Below are 27156 nucleotides of genomic sequence, written 5' to 3'. Positions count from 1 at the left end.
TGTGGGTTTTCTATGTTTCTATTACTGTACAGAGAGATTTGGGTGCTTTTGTACACCAGCCAGTGAAAATGAGCATGCAGCTGAGACAGAAGCAAGGATGCCGTGCTACAATTCAAAGTAAATTTGCTGTTAAGTACATATATATCACCATATACCACCCTGAGACTCATTTCCTTGCAGATATTCACAGCAGAACAAATAAATACAACAGAATCAATGATAAACTACACACAAACAATTTACAGGGCCTTGGTGAAACCACACTATATGCAGTTTTTATCTCTGTGCTGAAGAAAGGAAGTACTTGCCAAGAATGCAGCTAAGTTTAATCACACCGATTCCTGAGATGACATGACTGCTGAATGAGAAGGGATTAAGTCAACCACTCATATATTCAGTAGAGTTTTGAAAAAGTGAAGAGGACTTAATGTTGTCATTGCTGGATAGATTTGGCATTAGGGAATGGATGTTTCCGCTGGTTGGGATATTTAGAGAGTGAGGAATGGAGTCTCCGTTACTGTAAAAAGATTCAGGACAAAGCTGAATTAAAATGCCTTCATTCAGAGGATTGTAAACTAGAGTAATTTGTTGTTGAAAACAATTGCAGAGATCAAGTAGTTCAATATTTTTTTGAGAGGGGCTGCTAAATTTCAAGATGTGGGGAGAGAATGGACAAACACATGAGAGCTGAGTGAGAGTCATGAAATCAGACAATGCACAGAAACGCCAGTCATCCTGCAGCAATCATCAAACACTTACCCCAGCACTCTCTCTCTGTAGTCTACCACACATTGGTGATGCAAGTGCTCAGGCAAATCTTGTGAGAATACCTGAGTGGACTATGAAATGGTCAATTTCAGATTCCAACCACTGTCTGGACAAAAAAAAATCCAGTGATCTTCTCTGAATTGCTTAGCCTTTATGCTCTCTAGTTTCTGCATCCCTCTTCTATGGGGATACATTTCACCTATATCTATCCTGTTATTGTCCCTCATAAACTGGCTCAATAAACTAATTAGAAAGGCAGGCTCTGTGAAAGGAGTCAAAATGGACACACTGGAGGCTGTGGAAGGACCCTGTGAAAATCTTGGTAATTCTGGACAATGTTTCTCACCCTCTGTGTGCCACCTTGGCTGAACAGAAGAGCACTTTTGTAATAGACTAAGACAACTATGCAGTTCCAAAGACAGCTATATGAGGTCATTCTTACTCTCAACCATTAGGCACTGTAAAGATTCAACCTATAACCGGGTAAGTGATGACCCCCTCCTGTTAGATTGTTTGTGGTAACATTTTTATTCTATCTACTTCTCTTCTAATATTTATATCAGTGCACTTATAATGCTACTGTAACACTGTAATTTCCTTTGGGATCAATAAAGTACCTATCTATCTATTTATCCATACTTATGGGCACCTACATCAGAACCACTTGGCCCCCACTGCTCTGAGATAAACAGACCATTCATTCTCTCCTCAACCCAGGCAACAACCCAGTGAATCTCCTCCACACCCACTCTAGTGCAACCATGTAGTTGACAGGAGCAACACACAATATTCCAGTTGTGGCCAAGCTAATATTTAATAAACTTGAATCATAGCCTTCCTGTTCTTATATTCTATGTCCCAGCCAATGAAGGCAAACATCTCAACAAGCTCCTTCACCACTATTTATCTCTACTAGCACCTTCAGGATCCTTGAATTTGTCCACTAAGGACCTTCTATTCCTCAATAGTCCCTTTGGTCCTACCATTCACAGGGTAGGGTAAACCATTTCTCTTCCCAAAATGCATCACCTCATACACATCAGGATAAAAATTCTAACTTACTTATTGATCAATATCCAACTAATCCATATCATACAACTATTGTCCCCACTACCAGTTGAATGGCAAAGGAAACTCAGCGGCTGAATGGTCTACAACTGCACCAATTTCATATAGTTCTTCTACACGTCATTTTTAAATAGTGAATCTGCATGGATGCTTTTCCACACCACTCATTAGTCTCTCTCTCATATACAGTATTTTCTCCTGTCTCACAATAACTTTTCACTTTCTCTTTTTCTATATTCCTTTTCTTTATCAATGCCTAGGACAATTACAAGAGTTCAGGCTCCTCCAATGCTACCTAATGGATCCTCATACTCATCTCACTTAGAGTCACACTTTTCCAAACCAACTTGACTGGAACTGAGCAGTCAAGGGGGTTTGGATAAGTGTAACTATGACTCTCTTGAAGCACAGTGCCCAGGTGACTCCCACTCTTCCTGATGTGCAGCGGTGTCTCAACCTCAGGTGCCTCCTCATTAACACTGAGCCAAAGTCCCTCAAGTTCTTTTTGTACAGGGTCTTAGATATAGTAGGTATACTAATGCATTTCATTGGTCCTGTACAGTCAGAAAAAGATCCATTCCTGGAATAATGCTTCATCTCACTATAAAGGTACAGTTCAAAAGTCATTTCCATGCTTGGTATTCATAAACAGTCAATGAATCCTTGTCTTAACAACTGGAAGAACATTCATTGATCAACAGCAACAGACCTAGTTGAAGAAAGGAATGTAGAGTCATGTCAGGTTTTTTTTCCCATTTGCACTAGCTTTTGCAGTTGGCCATGTTTGCTTAATTTAGCAATTCAATTTATTTGAAGGGTTTTAATTACTGCTGGCGTCTTTGTCTTCATTATGCAACCTTGCAGTAAGTTGCCATGGTGCACCTTTTTAGTTCAGGTTGAAGTAACAACAATTACAGTTGATACCATGTCTAATTATCATTGTAATATACAACAAAGGTTACTTTGATCAAAATTATGGAACGCAAATGATTTCTATTCATACTCACCCTTGTCACCATGTAATGTAATAACACATTTCTTCTAAGGAATGTAGTTTATGAAAGATTTTACTGTTCCTACCCTGGTTAATGTGTCAGATGAAGAGCTAAATAATGGGATACTTACTTCTGTGAAAGAAACAGGTTTTTTTCCCTCAATGAAGGCATGAGCATCATAAGCTGCAAGTCCTTCAAGTAGAAACTGTTAAGATTTAGCAACATGCTTTCAATTTTTTTCATTCAAATTCCCTTGAGCGTTTTGCAAACTAAATCATAATCTATGCATTGTCACAGCTCATGTCAGCATTTAGTTTCAGCTCAATTACCGTGATAATTACTTTGAGCTGTGACTAGTCAAGAAAAATGTGACAATTTCTATGTGGCATAGGCACCAGGTATAATTGCCATAAGCATAGTTTATGTGCTGCTTCCTCTGTAGAAATTATAGTGTTGCCATTAGAGATCCAAAAAAAATATTCCCACTGTACTTATGTAGATTGTTTAGTTTTGGTACAAAACTATGTTTCGTTTTTATTTGCATAGCTTATTTGCTAATTTGTAGTTTGCTAATCATAAAACTCTTTTCACAAGAGTGTGCCGTTACTCTCAGAGCATATTGTCCTGTCTTTTGTGCAAATCAACCTGATATCATAAGGAACATTTGAAAGAGTCATTACAGTTGCATGTTTGATAATTCTATTCCTCCTCCCAGTTCTTTTTATGTGCTATAGAGCAATAAACAGAGAAATTACCTAATAAACTATAAAATTGCTAATTAGTGTTGTGTATCTCTGCTTCATCTCACAGGCTCCATTAAGATTACATTAAAATCATTTATAGAATTTCTGGCACTTAACATTGATAATGATTAATTATTATTTAACTCATTACATCAATATACTTTTGATTCAGTTCCTACTATATTCAACAATTTGGACTATTAAGATTAGTTTGTCATGAGTGGATTTAAAGTTGCAGCAAAACCTGAACTCATTGGGGAATTCAAATCTTTTACCCTGAATTGTTAAAATGTAGCTTTCATAATTTGCTTGTAAATGAACAGTAATGGAGAAACATCTATTTAAATACAAATTAGGAGAACTGCACCAAGTTCTAAGTGAAAATTGAATATACACTTAGAAAGAATAGTATACAATCAATTTACAATTAAAGTTAAACAATCAAAAGAATCGAAGTGCAGGCACTTCCTGAAGAGAATGAGGAATGACGAGTTACAGTCAAAATGCAAGAATGTATTTCTTGGTTTCATTCCTCTGTTAAAGGACCAGCACAGGAGCTATGGGCTCAATGTTCTCTCTAATGTGAGATCCTTGAATGGCTGAAATGATGATATTTATATCATTTTATACAAATGTAAATGAGAGAAATTTTCAAGCATGTAAGGTGAATGGAAATACTATCTTTTTCAGAATGTTATAGTAGGCATGATCAGTTCAAGAGCCACTTTATTAGTTCAATTAAGAATAAAAAAAACACCCAAGTCATATTGTTGTTGACTGACTACAATTCCTCCTTCAGTATGATAACTCCAGTTTGTCACCAAGCTCTGAGACCTGGATGACAACCCTTCCCTCTGCAGCTGGATTTTTGATCTTCCAGCCAACAGAGCACCATCTGTAAGAGTAAGCGGCAACACCTCTGCAATGATTATGATAAACACTCGTCCTCCACAAGGTTGCAGCATCAACCCCCATTCTGCTCACTGTACTCTCATACCTGTGTGGGCAGATTCTGTTCTCATTCCATCTGCATTTTTCAGATGAAACCACTGTAGTGGGCTGTATCTTAAATAATGATGATTCAGAGTACAGGGAGGCAATAGAGAGCTTAGTAGAATGATATCATAAGTACAATCTTTCCCTCAGTGTCAGCAAAACAAAAGAGCAGCTCATTGACTTCAGGAAAGGGACCAGTGCGCACACTCCTATCTATATTAATAGTGTTGAGGCAAGAGTTTCTTGGAGTGAACATCACTAATAGCCTATCCTGGTCTAACAATGTAGATGTCACAGCTAAGAGAGCTCACCAATGCCTCTACTTCCTCAGAAGGCTAAAGAACTTCAGCATATCCCATTGACTCTCACCAATTTTTATCAATGCACCATAGAAAGAGATTGTTGGATCATTGACAATGCTAAGGACCCTGCATATGCAGCACTCCTGATAAATATCTCTGACGGGTAGAAGAGAGACCCCGATGATAATACAATAAATTGTACTCTTGACCTCACAATCTACCTCATTATGATCTTCCACCTTGTTGTTTACCTGTACTGCACTTCCTCTGCAGTTGTTCAACTTTACTCTATGTTGTTATTGTTTAACTTGTTCTAACTTAGTGCACTATTTAATGATGTGATCTGTATGAACAGCATGCAAGTCGAGCTTCTCATTCTATTTTGGTACATGTGACAATAATAAACCAATTTCAACGCTAATAGTATCCTGCCCCGTGTTGTTCAATATTAAAATGTGCAACTTCATCTAATGATACCATATCAATATTTAAAATTTGTGAAATTATGTTTTCTTAATTTAGTGTGCAGCTGAGGAACCAACTATTTCTGATTGAAGACAAAAGGATTGCAAAATTATTTCCCATCAGCTAATTATGTTGTTTTCTAGCCTGCTACCCACAAGCATGCAGTAATACAACAGATTAGCCACTCCAGTTTTTGATTATTTTCCCTTTAGAGGTAACTAATCACCTTTACTCAACATGTTATTTCCATTGATTTAGCTGAGACCTGATGCTTTCTGTATACCGCTGTCAGGCTGTTGATCCAGATAAGATATGTAAACTTGCAAAATCACTCATCTTATATTGTTTGAAACCACCTCCCAAACTGATATGAACTATTAATATGTAAACAGTTTATTGTTATAGATGGATTAAATCGTTTTGTACAAATGCTGGGATTGCAGAACAGAACCTGAAAGCATGGCAAGTGTTGTTCTGAAAGAATCTGTGAAGCAAGATACAGAGTTATGATTTCATTTTGATGACTTTTCATGAGAACTGGGAAAGTATTAGGGATTATATACATTTTAAATTGGGGGAGAGGGTAAAGAGAAAAAAAAAGAAGGCCTGTGATTGGAGGTGATCCGGAGATATAAAATGACACAAGTGGTGGCAGTGTTGGCTAAAATAGTATCTCTGAAGGAGTTCAAAATTGGAGATGGGAATGAATTTTTTAAATATCAGGAGAGAAAAACAAAAACAGCTGCTTGAAATGTGAGATAGAAGGATGGCATTTCAGATTATCCGAATTTGCTTCTGTGTAATTGGTTAAACATCTGTACCAGAAGAAATCCGTAATAAGAAATAGTGTTTGAATATTGGCTACAGCATGTAAAACTGACAAACTTGTGTGGCCAAAAATTAGCACTACCAAATGGTAATCTCATCACCATTGGCACACAATACATTCGGATCTCTGCCTCCACTGCATTCTGCCACCCTACCCCCAAATGAAATCAAACGCGGTGTCTACATTTTTACACACACACACACACACACACACACACACACACACACACACACACACACACACAGACACACAATGATGTTTGTTTGCGATCACTGCTTTCATGATACGTGTTTTTCTCTCTGCACATTGGGTGTTTGACAGTTTATTTAATATGGGTTCTTTTCAGTTTCTTTGTTTCTTGGCTTCCAGTAAGGAGACGAATCTCAAGATTGTATAATGTATACATACTTTGATAATAAATGTACCTCGAGCTTTGGACTTTGAACACAAAGAGAAAGATGGGTGGGTTGGGAGATTTCCTCAAGGACAGAAAGACAGCAAGTAAGACAGACAGACAGACAGACAGACATACTTTATTGATCCTGAGGGAAATTGGGTTTCATTACTGCCGCACCAACCAAGAATAGTGAAGAAATATAGCAATATAAATGTAAATAATTAAATAATAATAAGTTAATCATGCCAAATGGAAATGAGTCCAGGACCAGCCAATTGGCTCAGGGTGTCTGACACTCCGAGGGAGGAGTTGTAAAGTTTGATGGCCACAGGCAGGAATGACTTCCTATGACACTCAGTGTTACATCTCGGTGGAATGAGTCTCTGGCTGAATGTACTCCTGTGCCTAACCAGTACATTATGGAGTGGATGGAAGTCATTGTCCAAGATGGCATGCCACTTGGACAGCATCCTCCTTTCAGGCACCACCATCAGAGAGTCCAGTTCCACCCTCACAACATCACTGGCCTTACGAATGAGTTTGTTGATTCTGTTGGTGTCTGCTACCCTCAGCCTGCTGCCCCAGTACACAACTGCAAACATGATAGCACTGGCCACCACAGACTCATAGAACATCCTCAGCATCATCCGGCAGATGTTAAAGGACCTCAGTCTCCTCAGGAAACAGAGACAGCTCTGACCCTTCTTGTAGACAGCCTCAGTGTTCTTTGACCAGTCCAGTTTATTGTCAATTTGTATCCCCAGGTATTTGTAATCCTCCACCATGTCCACACTGACCCCTTGGATGGAAACAGGGGTCACTGGTGCCTTAGCCCTCCTCAGGTCCACCACCAGCTCCTTAGTCTTTTTCACATTAAGCTGCAGATGATTCTGCTCACACTGTGTGACGAAGTTTCCCACCGTAGCCCTGTACTCAGCCTCATCTCCCTTGCTGATGCATCCAACTATGGCAGAGTCATCAGAAAACTTCTGAAGATGGCAAGACTCTGTGTTGTAGTTGAAGTCTGAGGTGTAGATGGTGAAGAGAAAGGGAGACAGGACAGTCCCCTGTGGAGCCCCAGTGCTGCTGACCACTCTGTCTGACACACAGTGTTGCAAGCGCACGTACTGTGGTCTGCCAGTCAGGTAATCAATTATCTGTGACACCAGGGAAGCATCCACCTGCATCACTTATGTTAGTGACCATGAAGTTGTTAAGTGGAATATAATGTGGTAAATTGTGAGGTTATCCACCTTGGAAGGAAAAAAATGCTAATTATTATTAAAGTACAAAATCTTGCAAGACTAGGCATAGGAAGCACAAAAATTAGTTAGAAAGGCTAATGGAATTAGCAACCTTTATTGCAAGAGATATGGGCTATAACATTTGGGGGGGGGGGCTTTGATGCAACATTCCCAGCACCAGTGAGAGCACACCTCGGATATTTCACACAGTATTGAACTTCATATTTACGCAAGGATATATGCTAGTTGTAATGGAATGCAGTGCAGAGGAATTTAACTGGTTTAATTTGTGGCATAAAGTGGGTGATGCATGAAGAAACAATGTGCTGGTTTTACTCTTTGGATTATGGATGAAAGAAAGGTGATCCAACTGAAACATTGAATTCTGATGGTATTGACAAAGAGGATGCCGAGAAAATGATCCCACTTAACAGTCATCTATAACCAGGCGGCATAGTTTAAGAACAGGGTGCTATTCATTTAACATCATGAGGAGAAATTACTTCTCTCAGACAGTTATGTTGCCTTTATTCCAATGTTCTGAGCAAAGAATTGGATATCTCAAGGAAGTACGTATCAATTCCAGCACAAGCACCTCTTCCTGCAAGAGATGGAAATTGATGGTACCTCCTTACAGAGGTAAGGGGTGAACATTTAGGATTCCCACTGCTCTTGGTTTGACTTGGGAGCTCCATTAATTGATCTCAGGGATCTTCATTGTTTCTAATGATTTGTTGGTGGTGGCAGGTGTGGAGGAGATGGGTCAACTGGCTGATAGAGAAGAGTAATCCAAATGGGTAATGTACAGGTGATCTGAGAAAGCAGAGGACAATTGTGTTGAGAGGCTGGAGTGGAGGCAGTCAAGTGAAGACATCTCCAACATACATCCAACTAGAAATGGCAACACGACATAAGATTAACGTCATCTTAGATTGTTTCGTCAAACAGCTGTACAGTCTGTTCACAAGCATCTTTTCGCTCCTGGATTAAAACAGCTGTTTCTCCATCAGTGAATCAATCCTGGGTAATTGTAAATGAGCCTGGAATTAATCAGTCCACTTCACCTTGGCTCCGGAGTTAACCTGCATGTAGAATAGAATGTATTATCTGATTCCGAATGTATTAACCGTTGATGACACGGCCAGATCTGTGCTCAGTAAAATTGCTCATAAATTGTATTAAGTAATGAACTCTTTTTGAAACACACTTAGAATGGTGCGAAAAGCTGTTCCAAGAAGAAACATTTGGCAGGGCGACAGTGTAGCATTTGGGTTTATGTTTTTTGTGAAAACATAAACAAAATGACACAGATTCGTCTTCTGTTTTATTTGTTCCTTTGGAACTTTTTTTGTTGCTTCGAACTAGAATCAGGCAGAATTCTGTCTTTCGGATAAATGGTGAGGAAGGCTGCAGAACAACAACGCTTACTCCCCAGATAAATGGTATCACCCAGGCTGCTGCTGTTTGATGACTGGCTACTTTCTGTCAGTGAGTGCAATTACTGGCTCCCCGAAAAGAAGCAGAAGCGTTTCCATTCATTGTCCAAGAGTGTGATTATTACTGAAGAAACCTGGACTCGCATAGAATGAGTATGGTAAAGGGCAAGCGCCGCAATCAGAGATGTAAGTATTGGCGCTGAAACAATTCCATTAAATACACGTAGACATCAGTGAACGCAGTTGGCCTGCAGTCAAATGTTTGTTTAAATTACATGTGGACAAATCAAGATATGAGCCAACTGCGCAAATAAAGTAATTATCAGACTAGATTTTTTTTTATAGTAGTTAAGAGTTGCGTTTCCTACTTCTAAAGGAAATATTTTTTTTCCCGCTTCATTGCCGGAGTAAGTATACAGAAGTATCTGTCAGAACTTTCATTACTTGTCGCCAGGAAACTTGCTTTCATTAAGTTCAGAATTAAAACTTGGGCATCGTGAATAACATAGGTGTAACATCCGTCTTTGCGAGTTTCACTGTCAGCTTCGTGCTGCCACCGAAACGTTGGAAGAAGGTAGGGTTGATTTTTTTTTAATGTAAACGTTGCAACAGCTAAGTCTTTTTGAAATGAATGAAACGTGAAAATGTATTAAATGCCCTTCAGCTTTCCAGAGCTCGCGAGAGGAAAGTCGAGAAGGAAAAGGGAGGGAAGGTGATAATTTGACATAGAATAACTGAATCCGTGAACACGGGCACGGTGTTTCATAGAGGGATTCTGTTCGAATCGAGACAACAGTCATCCCCAAACTTCCTTTACTTCCAGAGGATGGAAGTCGTCTGAGTGGAAGTTCAATCAGCTTAACATAATAGGCGAAATCTATCTGCAACGGAGTGTTTTCCGCTGAGATAAATACAGAAGTTAATGTAGCACCTCTTGGGTAAACTAGGCAGTTTTCACACTTTGATACAAATTGCCCTGAAAAAAAAACACAGCAGCAGTGTCATCATTCCATTGAACGAGACCGCAGGATGACAGCATTTAGAGCACATTTCATCCATTAGTGTGGCAACTTTTGTCGACAGGCATCTAATCTTTTAGCCAGTGGGAAAGAAAATGAATGCACAGTATCAGGTGTTTCTGATGGATTACAAACAAGAAAAATGTTTTGTATTTTATACAGAATGAAAAGCCTTTTTATTACGTACTTGTAATATAGCCTCTAAACATGTCCTGAAGGTTTCAAACGTTGTGTGTATCAATATAATATAATATAATATACATCTATTGTTTATTATATATTGGGTTCTTATAAACAGCATATTATCATTCTGCCAAAAACACTTTTGGTCGTGAACTGATTCTTGAAGATATATTTCCTGTTAACTATTGGCATTTGTTGCTGAATTATTTACCTTTTAATACATACAGTGCCTATATTGTTATACACCTGAGATTATTCAAAGATCGAGACTAAAGAATTGTAATACTCAGTTACATTTATTATGCATACACTATTTTTGAGCTTTAAAATGTGAATTTTTGATTTTTGTTTTAAAATGATGAGTGATAACCATTACGATGAGGTTTGGGAGGCTACAAAATTAAATCATATCCCTTTTTTAAGTACAGAAGTCTAGTCTTGTGCTTGAGGAAAACTCCAGTAGCCTCAGAGAGCGAGATGGATAATTAATCTGTCCCCATTGATGGTAATGAAAGCACCCTCATGCTGCTTGTTCAATTGGATGGCTTGGATGTTCTAAAGATATTATCCAGACTCCTCAGCAGGGGGGCAATATCATCAGTGGCTAAATAGAGGTAACACCAGCCTGCTGTACGTGAACTGTGGTTCATTCTCATCTGGCCCACCAGTATGAGTCGTGAGCTGTCCGTGTCCAACACTTCTCTGCAGCAGTAATTTGCTTCTCAGACTTTGAGGCCGCTAACAGCATTTAAGCCACATTTGCGTTAGCTGAATGTCAGGAGGATGAGTAAAGCGTTGGATCAGCATGGTGCAATGAGGCCTTCCTTGACAATGAGACCAGACAGCTGTGTAACTCAATGACTGAAGGACTTGGAGGAAATACCTCCAGTTCAATTATCTCACATCGGTGGTCAAGGAATGTGGCATTCCCTAACAACAGCACCACTGCTCAATTCATCACAGCACCAATCAGTAATCAATGGAGACCCATGCCCCACATTGCCACAGAACCATACAGTTGGCCTGATATTCATTCACATTGCAGTCTTTACATAAACCAGTTGGAAGCTTCCAAATCACCCATGCAAAATTCACAGCATTCACTGACACACTTTTCCCTCCATTGAAAAGGGAAGTGATGTCAAGCCACAGGCAGCAGGAATGAACTGGAGATAGAATGGGCATTTTATATGTCCTAACCTCTATGGACAGTGCTATATTAATCAATGTTGGAATTGCCATGACGTGGTTAAAGCTATCAAAGACTATGTTACACTTGTGCCTTGTGTCGTACTTCAAAGCTTTCTGATTTACAGGATTCAGGCTACAGATAAAGAATATCCCTCATGATTCCAACCCCCTTGTAATCCACACCAAAACCACGACCTTCTTTAAGATACCCAAAATGCCTGGCAAGGAATGGAGTGAATATTGAGAAGGAAAGAACAATGAAGAAAGCCTGTCCCTCACTTTTAGGCCCTGCCACCATCTCAGGCACTGAGTTGATGTATAACTAGAGGGTGGCATTCCGGTGGATGTACGCACATAAACATACGTTGGTCTTTAGTCAGAACGGGAACAAGGATATTAAGTCTAGAGGATCTCCTGAGGCGTGGCACTGGACAAACAAAAACAAGGAATTATGACATTCTTTGCACAATTTTAACACCAAGGAGTATAGAGCTACATGCAGAGGTTGTGGCCCATTCCTTTCCTCTGAAAATGGTAGCCAATATCATTGGGCAATCTATGCGTCCAACAATTAAACAGAGTTTGCCAGCTGATCTGGATGTTCAGAATGCTGTCCTGTAAGCAAGACTATTCCTATTGTGACTGTAGTTCATGATATTTCCATTGTATGTAAGTGACCCAAGTGTGGGTATGATTGTCGTGCTGCAAAGTCATTACATCTAATATAATTTAAATTGGTTTACTACTGTCACAGGTACTGAGATAGAAGGAAAAAACATACCTTGGTCAAACATATTAATTCATTAGCAGAGTGCATTAAGGTAGTACCAATATAATAACAATGCAGAATAAAGAGTACAGAGATCATGCAGTGTACGTAGACAGTAAGGTCACAGCTTGGTCGATTAGTGAGATTAAATATCCATTTTATCATACTAGGGAATCAGCCTTGTAACAATGGGATAGAAGCTGTCCTTGTGCCTCATGGTACATGCTTTCAGCTTATTGTATCTTCTGCTTGAAAGGAGGGGGGGGAGAAGATAAAATGTCCAGGTTGAGTGGGACCTTTGATTATGCTGGCTGCTTTAAATACTTTAAGTCATAGAAATGTGAAACCACAGCTGAACATCCAATTTCAAAAGCCTGTTCCTGCTTTCTCCACATGCTTTTCACTTTAGCCCATAAAACTATATCTTACTCTTTCTGAATATATTTAAGTGTTTGGCTTCATCTGCTTTTTGCAGTAGACAATTCAATGCATTTACATTCTCTGAAAAAATACTTTGTTCTTCTGCTCAATCTTGGATGACATGCCCTTTATTCTTAGACCGTGACTGCGGTTGTACATTCACTGACCACAGTCCTTCCTATGGTCAAGAACATCCTTCCTGCTTTTGATCTGTTAGAAGTATTCACCTAATATAAAATCTGTTCCCATTCTTCTAATACCTAATGAATATAGGACTTTCTGACCTAATTTCTTGTTAGTTCTGCCATCCCAGGAATCATTCCAGTAAAACTTTGCTGCTCTGCCTTCATTGCAAGAACATCCTGCCTCTGAAGAAAGCAGAACTGCATGGAGCACTTGGGATCACACTGCAGAAATACATGCAATACTTGCAGTAAGTCTCATTAGGCCTTGTATAATTGCAGCCAGAAGCCCCTGCTTTGTTTCAAATCTTTTCACTTTGAAGTGGAACATACATTTTCACTACCTGCTACACATGCTTTCAGCAACTGGTAATACAAGGGCATGAAGACCTGTCACATCTCCATCATTCTTAATCTTCTGCCTTTCAGATAGTTTGCCACCCAAAGTGGATAATTTTGCATTCATTCATACTATCCTGCATATGCCCACTCGCCCACTCAGCCTGGACCTTCTCTACATCTGCCTCACATCTGCTCAACTTTTTGTCATTTGCACAGTTGGACATATCAGATGTGAAAATTAAGTAGCCGAGATCCCAGCATTGATCCCGTAGTAGCCCATAAATCACTGCCTGCCACTCGGAAAGAGACCGTTATTTTCAATTCTTCCTGTCTGCATCAGTACCTTAACCACCCCCAGCAAGCTAATCTCCTATGGGACTATACCAAACGTCTTCTGAGAATCCAAATGCACAGCATTCGGATGTAATGTTAGTGGCATCCACAAAAATTCCAGTAGATTTGTCAAGTATTTCATCTAGTATCCAGTATCTGGTTTCTGTTGAAAGTCAGTTGGTAAGGAATGAAGGGATCGTGACTGCAGCCTGCATGCCTGCTGTACTAGCTGAACATTGTAAAGCATTGTTTTTGTGTTTACAAAGAATTGATGTGTTACCCATCATGTGATTCCCCGTTATATTAATACCATTGGGGATCACCAGCAAAATTATGTACTCTCCACTAGCTGGTAATGAGGGAATAAAAATTAGTTCACTCTATGTTGAATACAGCACCTCGGAGACCCCTACACCCAACTTTCAACATCAGGGAATTTCAACATGACCTCAATCTTTAGCAAGCTGTTATCCCTGCCCTTGGCTGCAATCTGAATATGAACAGTCTGTCATGCTATCCAAATTGAGAAATAGTGCAGATATTTCCCATCTGGTTGGAGCCAGACACACAGAAGTTCATCCCCCTAATGACCTTTAGAACATTAAGGATACAGAGTGGTAGTAATAAAGGTTCCAAATTTTTTTAACAGTGCAAGCATGTATGGAATGATGGTGTCTGGAACCATAATGAAATAATCTTGTTAAAAGTATTGATAGTTGTGTGCATGATTCTTTGGGCTATAGATCCAAAATTAGATGTGATTAATAACAGATGTAGCAGATGAGAATCTAGTCATTTTTGAACTGAGTGTGTTGAAAGAGTAAACAGAATATGAGAATAACAGTAGAGATTAATATTGCAGTACAATTATCTTCTGGGGATGAGAAGGAAGAAATGGATTGTTCATTTATTCTCAACAAAATGTCATCAAATTCTAAACATTTGCCATTACACCTTATTGTTTTAACTATTTGTGTATGGGATAGGAATAAAATATGTTTATAATTAAAATGAAAAATATGGACTTTAAGAGTTCTATTAAAGACAAGGTTCTAAATGTGCATTAATAGGAAATACTGTAGAAGTCTTAGATTGTAACAATGTGAAAAAATTCTCTTGCAATTGGATTAATGTGGGCCTTTCCAAAACTACATGAATACATTTATAATGGGCTGAAGCTCTTCCAACACCATGGAAAAAAAAAGAAAATGCTAGAAATACACAAATGAAACAGCAGTAATTTGAAAACTTGACTTGATTTTGTTCTCCATAAAAGCTACTTGATCTGCTAATTGTTAACAGCCTCTTCTTTTGCAGTTTTGGAGTATTTAGCAGGATTTTGTATTTTTACCAGTGAGATAGTGTTTAATCTATGTGTGAATACTGCAAATGATTATGCTTCATGGCCATATAATTTTATTTCATTGTGACATTTTTATCAAATGTTTTAGTATGTGTTTCAATATTGGCTTCCATTAAATCACACCTGATTTGTATTTCAAATTTAGTTACCCACTATTGCTTTACGCTTCTTTTCCCCATCTAAGCAACTTGTAATATCTACTTGTGTATTTTTAAATAATCTTAAGCAACATAATAAGTATCTGCAACAAAGCTAAAATTTATCATCATAACCCAAGGATTTTTTTAAACAAGAGAAAATAGCTGTAATTGCTGCTGGTATTCAATGGATTTGTAACTTGTCATACTTCGTGTGCATCAACACAATTGCTGACATAACAATTGGTTTCTGGAAAAGAGAAATGGCAATTTTATTAAAACTATTGAGAGATATTAGAACCATAGAACACTATAGCACAGAAAATAGGCCATTTGGCCCTTCTAGTCTGTGCCGAAACTTTATTCTGTTAGTCCCATTGATCTGCACCTAGTCCATAACCCTCCAGACCTCTCCCATCCATGTATCTATCCAATTTATTCTTAAAACTTAAGAGTGAACCCACATTTACCATGTCAGATGGCAGCTTGTTCCACAATCCCACCACTCTCTGAGTGAAGAAGTTCCTCCTAAACATTTCCCCTTTCACCCTAAAGCCATGTCCTCTCGTACTTATCTCTCCTAATTGAAGTGGAAAGTGCCTGTTCGCATTTTCAGACTATACCCCTCAATTTTGTAAACCTCTATCAAATCCCCCCTCATTCTTCTACGCTCCAAGGTATAAAGTCCTAACCTGTTAAATCCTTCCTTGTAACTCAACTCCTGAAGACCCAGCAACATCATAGTAAATCTTCTCTGCACTCTTTCAAATCTTGCTGATATCCTTCCCATAGTTAGGTGACCAGAACCGCACACAATATTCACAAAAATGTTGATCCTATTGCTATCATCAGAGGTTTTGTAGTTCATCTGTGGTCTTAAACATGAACTCTTCAGAGAAGAGTTTTGAACCATGCTGCATGGCTTACTTATTTGAGGACAGGCAGAATGCTTAGCAGTTCCCATTTGGTGCATATTCAGTGAATGTTCCCTTCTCCTGTGAATCTCTACTGTTGTAGCAGCACATATACCCACTGCAGAAACTGTATAGATCTTCAAAAAATATAAGGTACAACTTTGCAAAAATGGTCATGGAATGTGCATTGACTATTTCTTGGTGGAAAAACACCATAAGACAAAGGAGCTGAATTAGTCTATTTAGCTATCGAGTCTGCTCCATTATTCTGTCTTGGCTGCTCCCGGATCCCACTCAACCCCATACACCAGCCATCTCCCAATATCTTCTCAGGAAACTATCAACTTCCACCTCAAATATACTCATGGACTTGGCCTCCTCACAGTCTGTGGCAGAGCATTCCACAGATTCATTATTCTCTGGCTAAAAATAGTACCTCCTTACCTCCTATTCTAAAATGTCACTCCTCAATTTTGAGGCTGTGTCTTCCAGTTCTGGATACCCCCACCATAGGAAACATCCTCCCCATATCCACCCTACCTAGTTCTTTCAGCATCCAGTAGGTTTCAATGAGATCCCCACCATCCCTCCACATTCTTCTAAATTCCAGTGTTAAACCTGCCAAATACTCCTCATATGTTAACCCCTTCATTCCCAGAATCATCCTTGTGAACCTCCTCTGGACTCTCTCCAATGACAACACTTCCTTTCTGTGATATGGGGGCCAAAAATGTTGACAATACTCCAAGTGCTGTCTTGTAAAGCCTCAGCATTATCTCCTTGCTTTTATATTCTAATATAAATGACAATGTTCCATTTGTTGCCTTTACTACAGACTCAAACTATAAATTAAACTTCTGGGAGTCTTGCACAAGAACTCTTAAGTCTTCAGCCCCTTTAATGTTTGAATTTTCTCCCCATTTAGATAATACTCTGCACTATTTTTCCTTTTACCAAAATGCATTATCAAACATTTCCCAAAATTTTATTCCATCTGCCACTTGTTTGCCCAAAACTTTCCCAACCACTGAGGTTAGGCTAACTGGCCTATGGTTTCCTTTCTTCTGCCTTCTTCCCTTCACAAAGAGTGGAGTGATATTTGCAATTTTCCAATCCTCTGGAACTGTGACAGAATCAAGTGATTCTTAAAAGATCATGACTAATGCACCTGTTATCTCTTCGGCAACCTCTCTCAGGACTCTGGGATGTAGTCCATCTGGTCCGCATGGCTCATCCACCGTAAGACCTTTGAGCTTGCCTAAGCAATTTTTCCTTTCTAATAGCAATGACATTCGCTCCTGCTCTGTGACACTAACAGACCTCTAGCACACTGCTATTGTCTTCCACAGTGAAAACTGATGCTAAGTACCCATTAAGTTCATCTGCCATTTCTTTGTCTCCCATTACCACCTCACCACCATCATCTTCCAGTGGTCCAATATCAACTCTCACCTCCCTTTTACTCTTTATATAACTGGAAAAACTTCTAGTATCCTGCTTTATATTATTGGCTAGTTTGCCCTCATGTTTCATCTTGCCCTTCACAGAGTTTTCTTTAGTTGCCTTTTGTTGGATTTTAAAAGCTTCCCACTCACTTTTGCTACCTTATGTGTCCTTGGCTTTTATGCAGTCCTTAATTTCCCGTGTCAGCCACGGTTATCTACCCCTGCCACTTGAGAACTACTTATCCAGTGGGGCATATCTATCCTGTGCTTTGTGAACTATTCCCAGAAATTTCAGCCATCTTTGCTCTGCTATCATCCCTCCATTCCACCTGGCAAGCTCCTTTCTCATGCCTCTGTAATTCCCTTTACTCCATTTCAGTTTGCCTGGCACCTTTTCCTTTGTAATAGCAATGGCACTCACTCCTGCTCCCTGATACTCTGGCACACGTCTAGTTTCTTCCACAGTGAAGATAGACTCGTTCACCAGCATCACTGACATCCCCTTCAGTATCCTACTCCAATCCACCTGGCAAGCTCCTTTCTCATGCCTCTGTAATTCCCTTTACTCCATTGTAATACTGACACGTGACTTGTGCTTCTTCCTCTCAAGTTGCAGTATGAATATAATTATATTTTGATCACTGCCTCTTAAGGGTTCCTTTACATTAAGCTCCCTAATAAGATGTGGGTTGTTACACAGCACCAAATCTAAGATAACCTTTCCCTGAGTAGGCTCAAGCACAAGCTGCTTTTTTAAAAAAAAACATCTCATAGGCATTCAACAAGTTCCCTCTCTTGTGATCTGACACCAACCTGATTTTCCCAATCGCTTTGCATATTGGTTCCCCCATTACAATTGTCATTACCCTTATTACATGTTTTTTCCAGCTCCTTTTGCAATCTCAACCCCACATTATTAAAGGCCTGTATATGATTCCCATCTTGTTTTTTTACCCTTGCAGTTTCTTAACTCCACCTACAAAGATTCAACATTCTCTGACCCAATGTCACTTCTTTCTAAAGATGTAATTCCATCTCTTACCAACAGTGCCACACCATTGCTATGCCTTCCTGCCTGTCCTTTCAATACAAAGTCTATCCTTTGAAGTTAAGTTCCAATCTGTGGATTTCTTTTTTAGTCAAGACTTAGTGATGCCCACAATGTCATACCAACCAATCTCTGTTGGGAAGGACAAGCCAATGATTGGGTACAAATGCAGACAGAGCAAAGAGTTAAATTGTACCACAGAGGCAAAATTCAAAAGGGTAAAGAATGCAGGACAGAAGGTGTTGTCTTGAAATTCCGAATTTTAAACATTCTGAATGTCAAAAGGCCTGAACAGATTAGATATGGCAAAGTTATTTCCCATGGTAGGGGAGTCTAGGACAAAGGGGCATGACTCAGGATTGAAGGACGTCCATTTGGAACAGAGATGTGGAGAAAATACTTTAGTCAGAGGGTGGTAAATCTGTGGAATTTGTTGCCACAAGTGGCTGTGGAGGCCAAGTCACATTTAAGGCAGAGATAGGTAAGTTCTTGAATAGCCAGGATATCAAAGGGTATGGGGAGAAGGGAGGGGAGTGGGGATGACTGGAAGAATTGGATCAGGCCATAATTGAATGGTGGACAGATTTGATGGGCCAAATGGCCTACTTCTTCTCCTATATCTAATGGTCTTATGGAAATGAGTGTAATTACAGATTGGTTGGTATGACATTGTGGGCATCACTAAGTATAGTGACCCCTATTACTATTGCCATTCTCTTTAGTTCCCTACCCTTTTGAGCTACAGGGCCAGAGTCAGTGCCAGAGATACAGCCCCTTTTGCTTCCCTCAGGTAGATCATCCCCTGACTACTAATCAAAATGGAGTATTTATTGTTGAGGGGGATGGCCTTGGGGGTATTCTCCACTATCTGAAATTCTCCCTTCCTTCTCCTGACAGTCATCCATTTATCTGTCTCCTGTAGCCTTGGAATGGAATGGATCTAAAATTAGGTAAGAGCAGTTCAAGAGCTAGTAATTATTAAAGTGAGTTAGTTTTGTGATCCAAAACACCAAATAGGTCTTTGTGCAACTGCTGGAATCAATGTGTTTTATGTTTGCATAGTGGAGCTCAAATATAGTTTTGGTAGGAGGGGATTAGGAAAATAGCCCAGCAGAATAATCATTTGGAATTTTTAGTCAATGTTTATGGTTTGACTCTGCTAATTTGGCCTTCTCTGTTTTCCCAACTGAAATAGCAGGTAAGCAGAAAGCTGCTATGTATCCAGAAGGCTTGACACCAGGCTGTGCAAAGTGAGGAAGTATTAGGATTTGAAAGAGCAAGGAGGGAAGCTCAGATATAGTATGCCCAAGGTTTCCATGTAGTGTTCAGAAGGGTATTTCTCCTACCTGGCTTACAAGGAATATTTTTTTAAAAAAGGAAAAAAAAAACACAATACCTTACAGGATTTTTTTTTCTATCCCCGAGTCCCCTTGCCAATGTAATATGTCACAAAAAGTAACTAACAGAATTTTACCTTTGATATCAGATAGATGACACAATCAACTTGTTCCATATACTTTAGACTGTTGCTGTGTGAAGAGTGCCCGACTTGCGATACTATTCATTATGACACTCTGATGGTATGGTTATCATATCAAGTGATTTTTACCTTTCTACCAACTTATGAACAAAGTTGACTTAGGGACGTTTGTTTAATTGGAACCCTTTCATTACCTGGGTTTGGCCAGTACTGAGTAAATTTAAGTGAGGATCCTCTTTTGTTTAGCATGTGACCAGGATGGATAAAATGTACTTTGCATTTCAGCCCAGAGTACTTGATAAAATTCATTACATGCTGATCCAAATAATTCAGTTAAATTAGGTCTCATTTTTTGAAGTACACTTGATTCTTTACCTTTTTTTAAGCACAAGCTTTTATGGAGGTATGGATAATGCTGAATTTTAAAATTTTATAAAAATAGCAGCAGTGGCATTATTAGGAACTGAATTTTTATAAATATTAAAGAATCATTGCATTCAATTATGTTATTTATTACATTCTCACCATTCTCAGTGAGATTTTTTCAATTGTAGCAATTATGCATTTTATTTAAATTAATAAAATTCTGAAATGGGCAAGTATCAATGAGAGTTAGGCCCACGGGTTAGAATTCTAGAATGAATGCAAGAGCATGCCTTTTGGCCCATCACACCAAATTAGTAATTATCACTTTATAATTGGCATGAAAATATATTCTACATTTAATTGAAAAGCAAGTGAGGCTTTTTTTGCTTCTGTAAGATGTCTCTTTTTCTTTATATTTTTATATGAAAATTAGATGTCAGGTTAAATGACGGGCCCATTTAAGAGAAGGCTTTTTAATTGTTTTTTTTTTACAAATAGGTACAGAATTCTATTGAAATAAGGAAATAATTCATTAAATAATTATTTTCAATTAGAAAATGATCAGCCATTTTATACAGGAAGGGGAAAGTCAGGAGAACATATACAAGCCCTCAGTGAGGGATCAGCAATGGAATGATTGGCGTCAAGTTGCTGGGCATTCATATTCAGAGGCTGTATTCTGGGCACAATCACAGAGAAGGCACACCAGTGGCTATATTTCATTAAGAGACTGAGGAGATTTGGTAAGTCACCAAAGACTCTGGTAAATTTCTACAGATGTACTGTGGAAAGCATCTGACTGGTTCTGTTACTGCTGGGTATGGATGCTCCAATGTACAGAATCACAAGAGGCTGCAGGGGATTTTAGATTCAGCTGGCTCCATCATGGGCACAAGCCTGTCTTTCTTTGAGGACATCGTCAAATCACAGTGCTTCGAGAAGGTGCCATCAACATTAAGGACCCTCACCATCTGGGCATGCTCATTACTATCATCAGGGAGCAAGTACAGGAGTCTTCAGGCCCACACTCAGTGTTTTAGGAGCAGGTTCATCCCCTCTGCCAACAGATTTCTGAACTGTCCATGAACCCATGAACACAATCTTGCTATTCTCCTGTGCATTATTTACTTTTGTTGTACCTTCCAGTATATTTTTATATATGTCCTGCACTATACTGCTACCACAAAACAACAAATCCTACAGTATATGTCAGTGATACTAAAGCAGAGTCTGACTCTGAAACTCCAGTGCAAGGAGATTTTTGTTCTTGGGTAGCTCCTTGGATTTGGAAAGTGTTGACGGGTTCCTGTGAGATCTGCAGACTTCAGAGTGTTGGCGCTTGATAGAGCGGAGAGTTAAAAGTGGGTTGTTTTGTGCTCCTTCTGCTAGACCTGATGAAGAGACTCAGATGGAAACATCAACTCCTTCATTTATCATGCTCCATCCCAGCCCATCATGGGAAAAGCACTCCTCTCCACTGAGCACATCTACAGAAAGCGATGTCACAGGAAAGCAGCATCCACCATCAGGGGCCCCCACTACCCAGGCCATGTTCTCTTCTCATTGCTACCATCAGGAAAAACCTATGGGAGCCTCAGGTCGTATACCACCAAGTTCAGGAACAGCTATTACACCTCAACCATCAGGATCATGAACCAGAGCGGATAACTTCACTCAATTTCACTTGCCCCATCATTGAAATGTTCCCACAACAAATGGACTCAGTTTCCAGGACTCTTCATCTCATGTTCTTGATATTATTGCTTGCTTGTTTGTTTGTTTGTTTATTTATTTATTTATTATCTCTTTCCTTTTGTATTTGCACAGTTTGTTGTATTTTGCATACTGATTGAACACACAAGTTGGTGTGGTGTTTCATTGATTCTATTATGGTTATTATTTTATTATGAATTTTTGAGTATACCACAAGAAAATGAATCTCAGTGTATATGGTGCCATATAATAAATTAACTGTGAACGTTGGACTTTCTGCCTGACCTGTTAAATTCCTCCAGCATTTTGTATGTGTTATTCTGGAAGTTTCCGAATGCTATATATTCCTTCAAGGATGGTCCTTTTGCATTTTGATTACCGATGTTTCAGGGACTTCCATGAGCTGGTGAAGTGTTGCAATTTTTTTTTTGAAGGAATCTTTATGAATGTCCTTAAACATGTCTATTCTTGAGCATTCTCGCTCAGATAGAGAGCTTGGAAAGTAAGGTTTATTTCAGGAATCTGGTGGCAAGTTTATGGATAGTGTGGTCCTAGTCAAGAATAATTAGAACCTTCGAAAAACTGTGTATCAAGGTAGAAAGGTGTCCATGAAGCATTTTTTGAAAATGGTGAAATTAACAGCTTCATTTAAACAAAAAGATGGGCCTGATTTTTGAATTGGGTGCGCAGCAGAAAGATGACAGGTCATTGATTCTTTAGGGACTGGTACCATTCTCGTGATTCCTGGAATGGAATCGGCATGCCATGATTATTCACTGAGTTCTCACCAAGCACTTCAAGACCAAAGAAAATAAAATCCAGTATGTGCTCACAGAGCTGAGCTTGGTGTGGAATGGGCACTAAATTTTTGTAGGTTACTCAGTAGAACAATTATGTCAGTTTCCAGAACAGCCTCTTTAAATTATGTCATGCTAATTTACATGTTTTAACAAAAATTTTGACTAAGAAGCTTGGCAGAGAACAGTAGCTTTCATTTTCTTGAATGCCATCTAGCTATACCCTCCAACTTGAACAGGAAGGCAGATTACTATCTAAATGGAGTCAAGTTAGGAAAAGGGGAAGTACAACGAGATCTAGGTGTTCTTGTACATCAGTCAATGAAAGCAACCATGCAGGTACAACAGGCAGTGAAGAAAGCTAATAGCATGCTGGCCTTTATAACAAGAGGAATTGAGTATAGGAGTAAAGAGGTCCTTCTGCAGCTGTACAGGGCCCTGGTGAGACCCCACCTGCAGTATTCTGTGCAGTTTTGGTCTCCAAATTTCAGGAAGGACATTCTTGCTATTGAGGGAGAGCAGCGTAGGTTCACAAGGTTAATTCCCAGAATGGCGGGACAGTCATATGTTGAAAGATTGGAGCAACTGGGCTTGTATACACTGGAATTTAGAAGGATGAGAGGGGACCTGATTGAAACATATAAGATTATTAAGGGATTGGACACGCTGGAGGCAGAAAGCATGTTCCCGCTGACGGGTGAGTCCAGAACTAGAGGCCACAGTTTAAGAATAAGGGGTAGGCCATTTAGAACAGAGATGCGGAAAAACTTTTTCACCCAGAGAGTGGTGGATATGTGGAATGCTCTGCCCCAGAAGGCAGTGGAGGCCAATTCTCTGGATGCATTCAAGAGAGAGTTAGATAGAGCTCTTATAGATAGCGGGGTCAAGGGATATGGGGAGAGGGCAGGAACGGGGTACTGATTGTGTATGATCAGCCATGATCACAGTGAATGGCAGTGCTGCCTAGAAGGGCCAAATGGCCTACTCCTGCATCTATTGTCTATTGTCTATTGAAGGGAGCTGTACTCTGATAAAAAAAATTGCTCAGAAAGGATATGAATGGGTGTGTTATGAATGCATGGGTGTTTCATTTTGAAAGCTAAATATTGCTTTGTTGAAAAGAATGACAGTAGGTGTGTTGGCACGTGGCCTAGTGGGCAAGGCATCAGGCTAGTAACCTGAAGGTCACTGGTTCGAGCCTCAGCTGAGGCAGCGTGTTTGTGTCTTGAGCAAGGCACTTAACAACACATTACTCTGCGACGTCACCAGTGCCAAACTGCATGGGTCCTAGTGCCCTTCTCATGGACAACATCGGTGGCGTGGAGAGGGCATGCCACGGGGGCCTGCAGCTCGGGCAACTGCCGGTCTCCCATACAACCCTGCCCAGGCCTGCACCCTAGAAACTCCAGGCGCAGATCCATGGTCTCTCGAGACCAACGGATGCCACCACCAGGTGAGGAAAATGTTTAAATGTGTGCAATCAAACCTAAGAATTGATAGTCATCTCTTTCACAGTAAATGTGCAATATGTACCTACATGTTAGTATTGTGTGCATCTGGGGATTTGCAAAACAATTTCTACATGAACGAAAACTGAACTTTTTGAAGATGTTTGTGTGATGAATATACTGTAGCTTTAGAAGAGGTAATCTAAAACCTTCCTATTATTCTTTTTCACACACTGTGTGGAATGTCTCTATCAGGGAGATGATTAGTCAATGGTGAAGGAGCAGAATTAAATTAACTGTGTGGATGTAGTGATGGAATTGCTGAACTTTTCCCTGAAGTATTTACTCTTGAGTTTTTGAATTACAGAAAAGAGTAACAATTTTAATTTGTCATTAGTCATTTCTAAAAAAAAGCTTAAAGAAACAAATTTTTTGTAGGACTGGAGCTTCCTTATATTTGATACAAAGCATACAGTGCAGTTAAGGTACAGTGGATGAAGTGATTTGTCTTACTGTGTAAACAAGTCTAGCAGACACTTTTTTAACACATAACATGGAAGCAGGCAATGGGTCTAATGCAGGGTTTTCTTTGGAGCTGAATTAAAGTAATATTTTGAGGTATTCAAATACTCATGGGAGATTTCAACCTGTAACTTTCAGACGAGGAAGCAATAATTCCTCTAATTGGCCCAAAATGACATTAAGCAGTGTTGAAGAAAACAAATTTGAATGATTGGTGAACTTGACTTTTATCTCTCCCATGTTTAAGCTTACCTATATTAGAATTATAGTTCTCTACCAAGGTCAAGGGTGTCAATGGTAAATGAGCTTTAAATTACTTTAAGGAATGAAGAGAAAGCCTAGCGAGTCATTCATACTGTAGAAATATGCCTTTTCCCATAACCTTCATGCAGACCTTATTGCTCATCCACAGTAGGACTGTATCCTGCCATGACTTGCCTATTTAGGTGTCTGAAGAAATGCCTCTTAACAGTGGTGATTGGTTCTGATTCCACCACTTGTGTCAGTATATTCTCAATGTCAACCATTATCTGTGTAAAAATAAACACCTTACCTCTCAGGTCCGCTTTAACATCTCACTCCACTTATGTTTAAACATAAACCCTCTTGTTTTTGATAACCCTCTCTAGGGGAAAAATTTGGCTATTTACCATATTTTATGCTCTCATAATCTTGCATGTTTCTATCAGGTCACTCTTCTACCTCCTTCACTCCTCTGTTAAGTGAGAAAAAGCAATTTTTTTTTTCTGTTTAAAAAGAATCCAAGATGGACTGGCAAAAAAAAAACAATTCTTCTGTTAAGCATGCTCTCCTTCCAGAGATATCATGTTTCTCCCCTTCTGCAATAAACATTTTGAATTTCTGATTAGTGTGCGTTAGTCAATCTCAGGCAAGCAGTTGGATGTAAAATGATGGGCAGATCTGTATGGTAGTCTGAAAGTGGTAACAATGTGATGGTTTCCATAGCAACAGATGTGCATTGGTTTTTCAATACTATGATTAGACAATGTGGAAAAATCGTTACTGAAAAAAAAACTCATCTGCCATTGTTCAACGGTAGTGAAGACAGAAGCACATCGGGGAAAATTTCCAAATTATATTCCTTCAGCTGCAAATGAAATTGCCTTTGTTAATGTATTTCCAAGATCATAAATAGGATATATACTTAGTCAGATGTCTGGCATTTTCATATTTCTCTGGATCACTCTACTTCATAATTCAAAAAGTCAGACATACATAAACTTCCCATAAATTTTAAGGATAAATTCAATATTGATTCTTTTCTAATTATATTAATAACGTTCATAAATCATACACTTTAAGCACAGAACTTCCTATAATATTCGCCAGCTCTTTTATTTTATGAAACTCTTGTAAAGTAGCTCACCCACAAACACACTGCAGTATCTCAGCATCGTGTGAAAGAGCACTGAGAAATAACAAAAATCTGAAATAAAACGCAATTTATGTTGAGCATGTCCACAAATCATTTGGAAATGTTCTTTAAATTTTGCCAGTGTTTTTATGATCACTTGTTCAAATGCGTGAGGGGAAATAAGATAAATGACTGCCTTTTAATACTTTTTTTAATGAATGATATTTGTACGTATACACCTGAAGAGAGATCTCAAATTATACTCATAGCAAAGCTGAATTATTTGAACTTTCTTTAACTAGTGGTGCTATGTGGATGATGTATCTATTTCAGTTTGGGTGTCCCTGTCATTATACTCAATTTGATTCATCCCAAGTTTATGACCTAACTGATCAAAAACTATGGGCCCTGGAAACTTCCCAAATCCTGAGCTGAAGCCTTGTGCTCCTGAACTAGCAGCATCTCTAAGTAGGCTGTTCTGATGTTCCTCCATTATTAACATGCAATGTGGGAAATTGGACAGGTGTGTCCTGCTCAGGAAATGTGGAAAAGGTCCAGACTGGCCAATAACTGTTCTAAGAATCTACTCATAAACATCTTCACTGATGGAAGATGTCATTGACCATATTTCCAAGCAACACCAACTTTCTAGAACTTTGACTAACTGCTCAGGTTAGCTTCTGTCAAGGACACGGCTCCAGAGATCATTATAAACATGGACCAGTCACCATGGAACAACATGCTGAATTCTCCAGGTGAAGTCAGAACTAGTACTAGTTGTAAAAGGTAATTGTCGTGTGTTGATTTAAGACTGCTAGTGCAGTATTGGTAGGATTCAATTTTACAGTGTGTGGCATCAGGTAGTC

At 39.2% G+C, this 27156-nt stretch overlaps 1 protein-coding gene across 2 annotated transcripts in view; it reads left to right on the top strand.

Moving 5' to 3' along the window:
- The window catches only part of LOC132399201 (RNA-binding Raly-like protein), a 489585-nt gene that overhangs the window by 206101 nt on the left and 256328 nt on the right, over positions 1-27156 (top strand). The window contains exon 1 of one of the 2 annotated variants that reach the window (XM_059979353.1): positions 9303-9429. The exons of the other annotated variant lie outside the window; for it this stretch is intronic. Within the exon in view, the coding sequence (XP_059835336.1) occupies positions 9393-9429 (37 nt within the window). The 5' untranslated portion in view covers positions 9303-9392. Of the gene's footprint in view, positions 1-9302; positions 9430-27156 lie in introns of those variants that run through there. 2 annotated transcript variants of the gene reach the window in all.

The sequence above is a fragment of the Hypanus sabinus genome, chromosome 1 (genome assembly GCF_030144855.1).
Source record: "Hypanus sabinus isolate sHypSab1 chromosome 1, sHypSab1.hap1, whole genome shotgun sequence".
Taxonomy (NCBI): Eukaryota; Metazoa; Chordata; class Chondrichthyes; order Myliobatiformes; family Dasyatidae; genus Hypanus; species Hypanus sabinus.
This window is presented reverse-complemented; position numbering and strand designations above follow the sequence as displayed.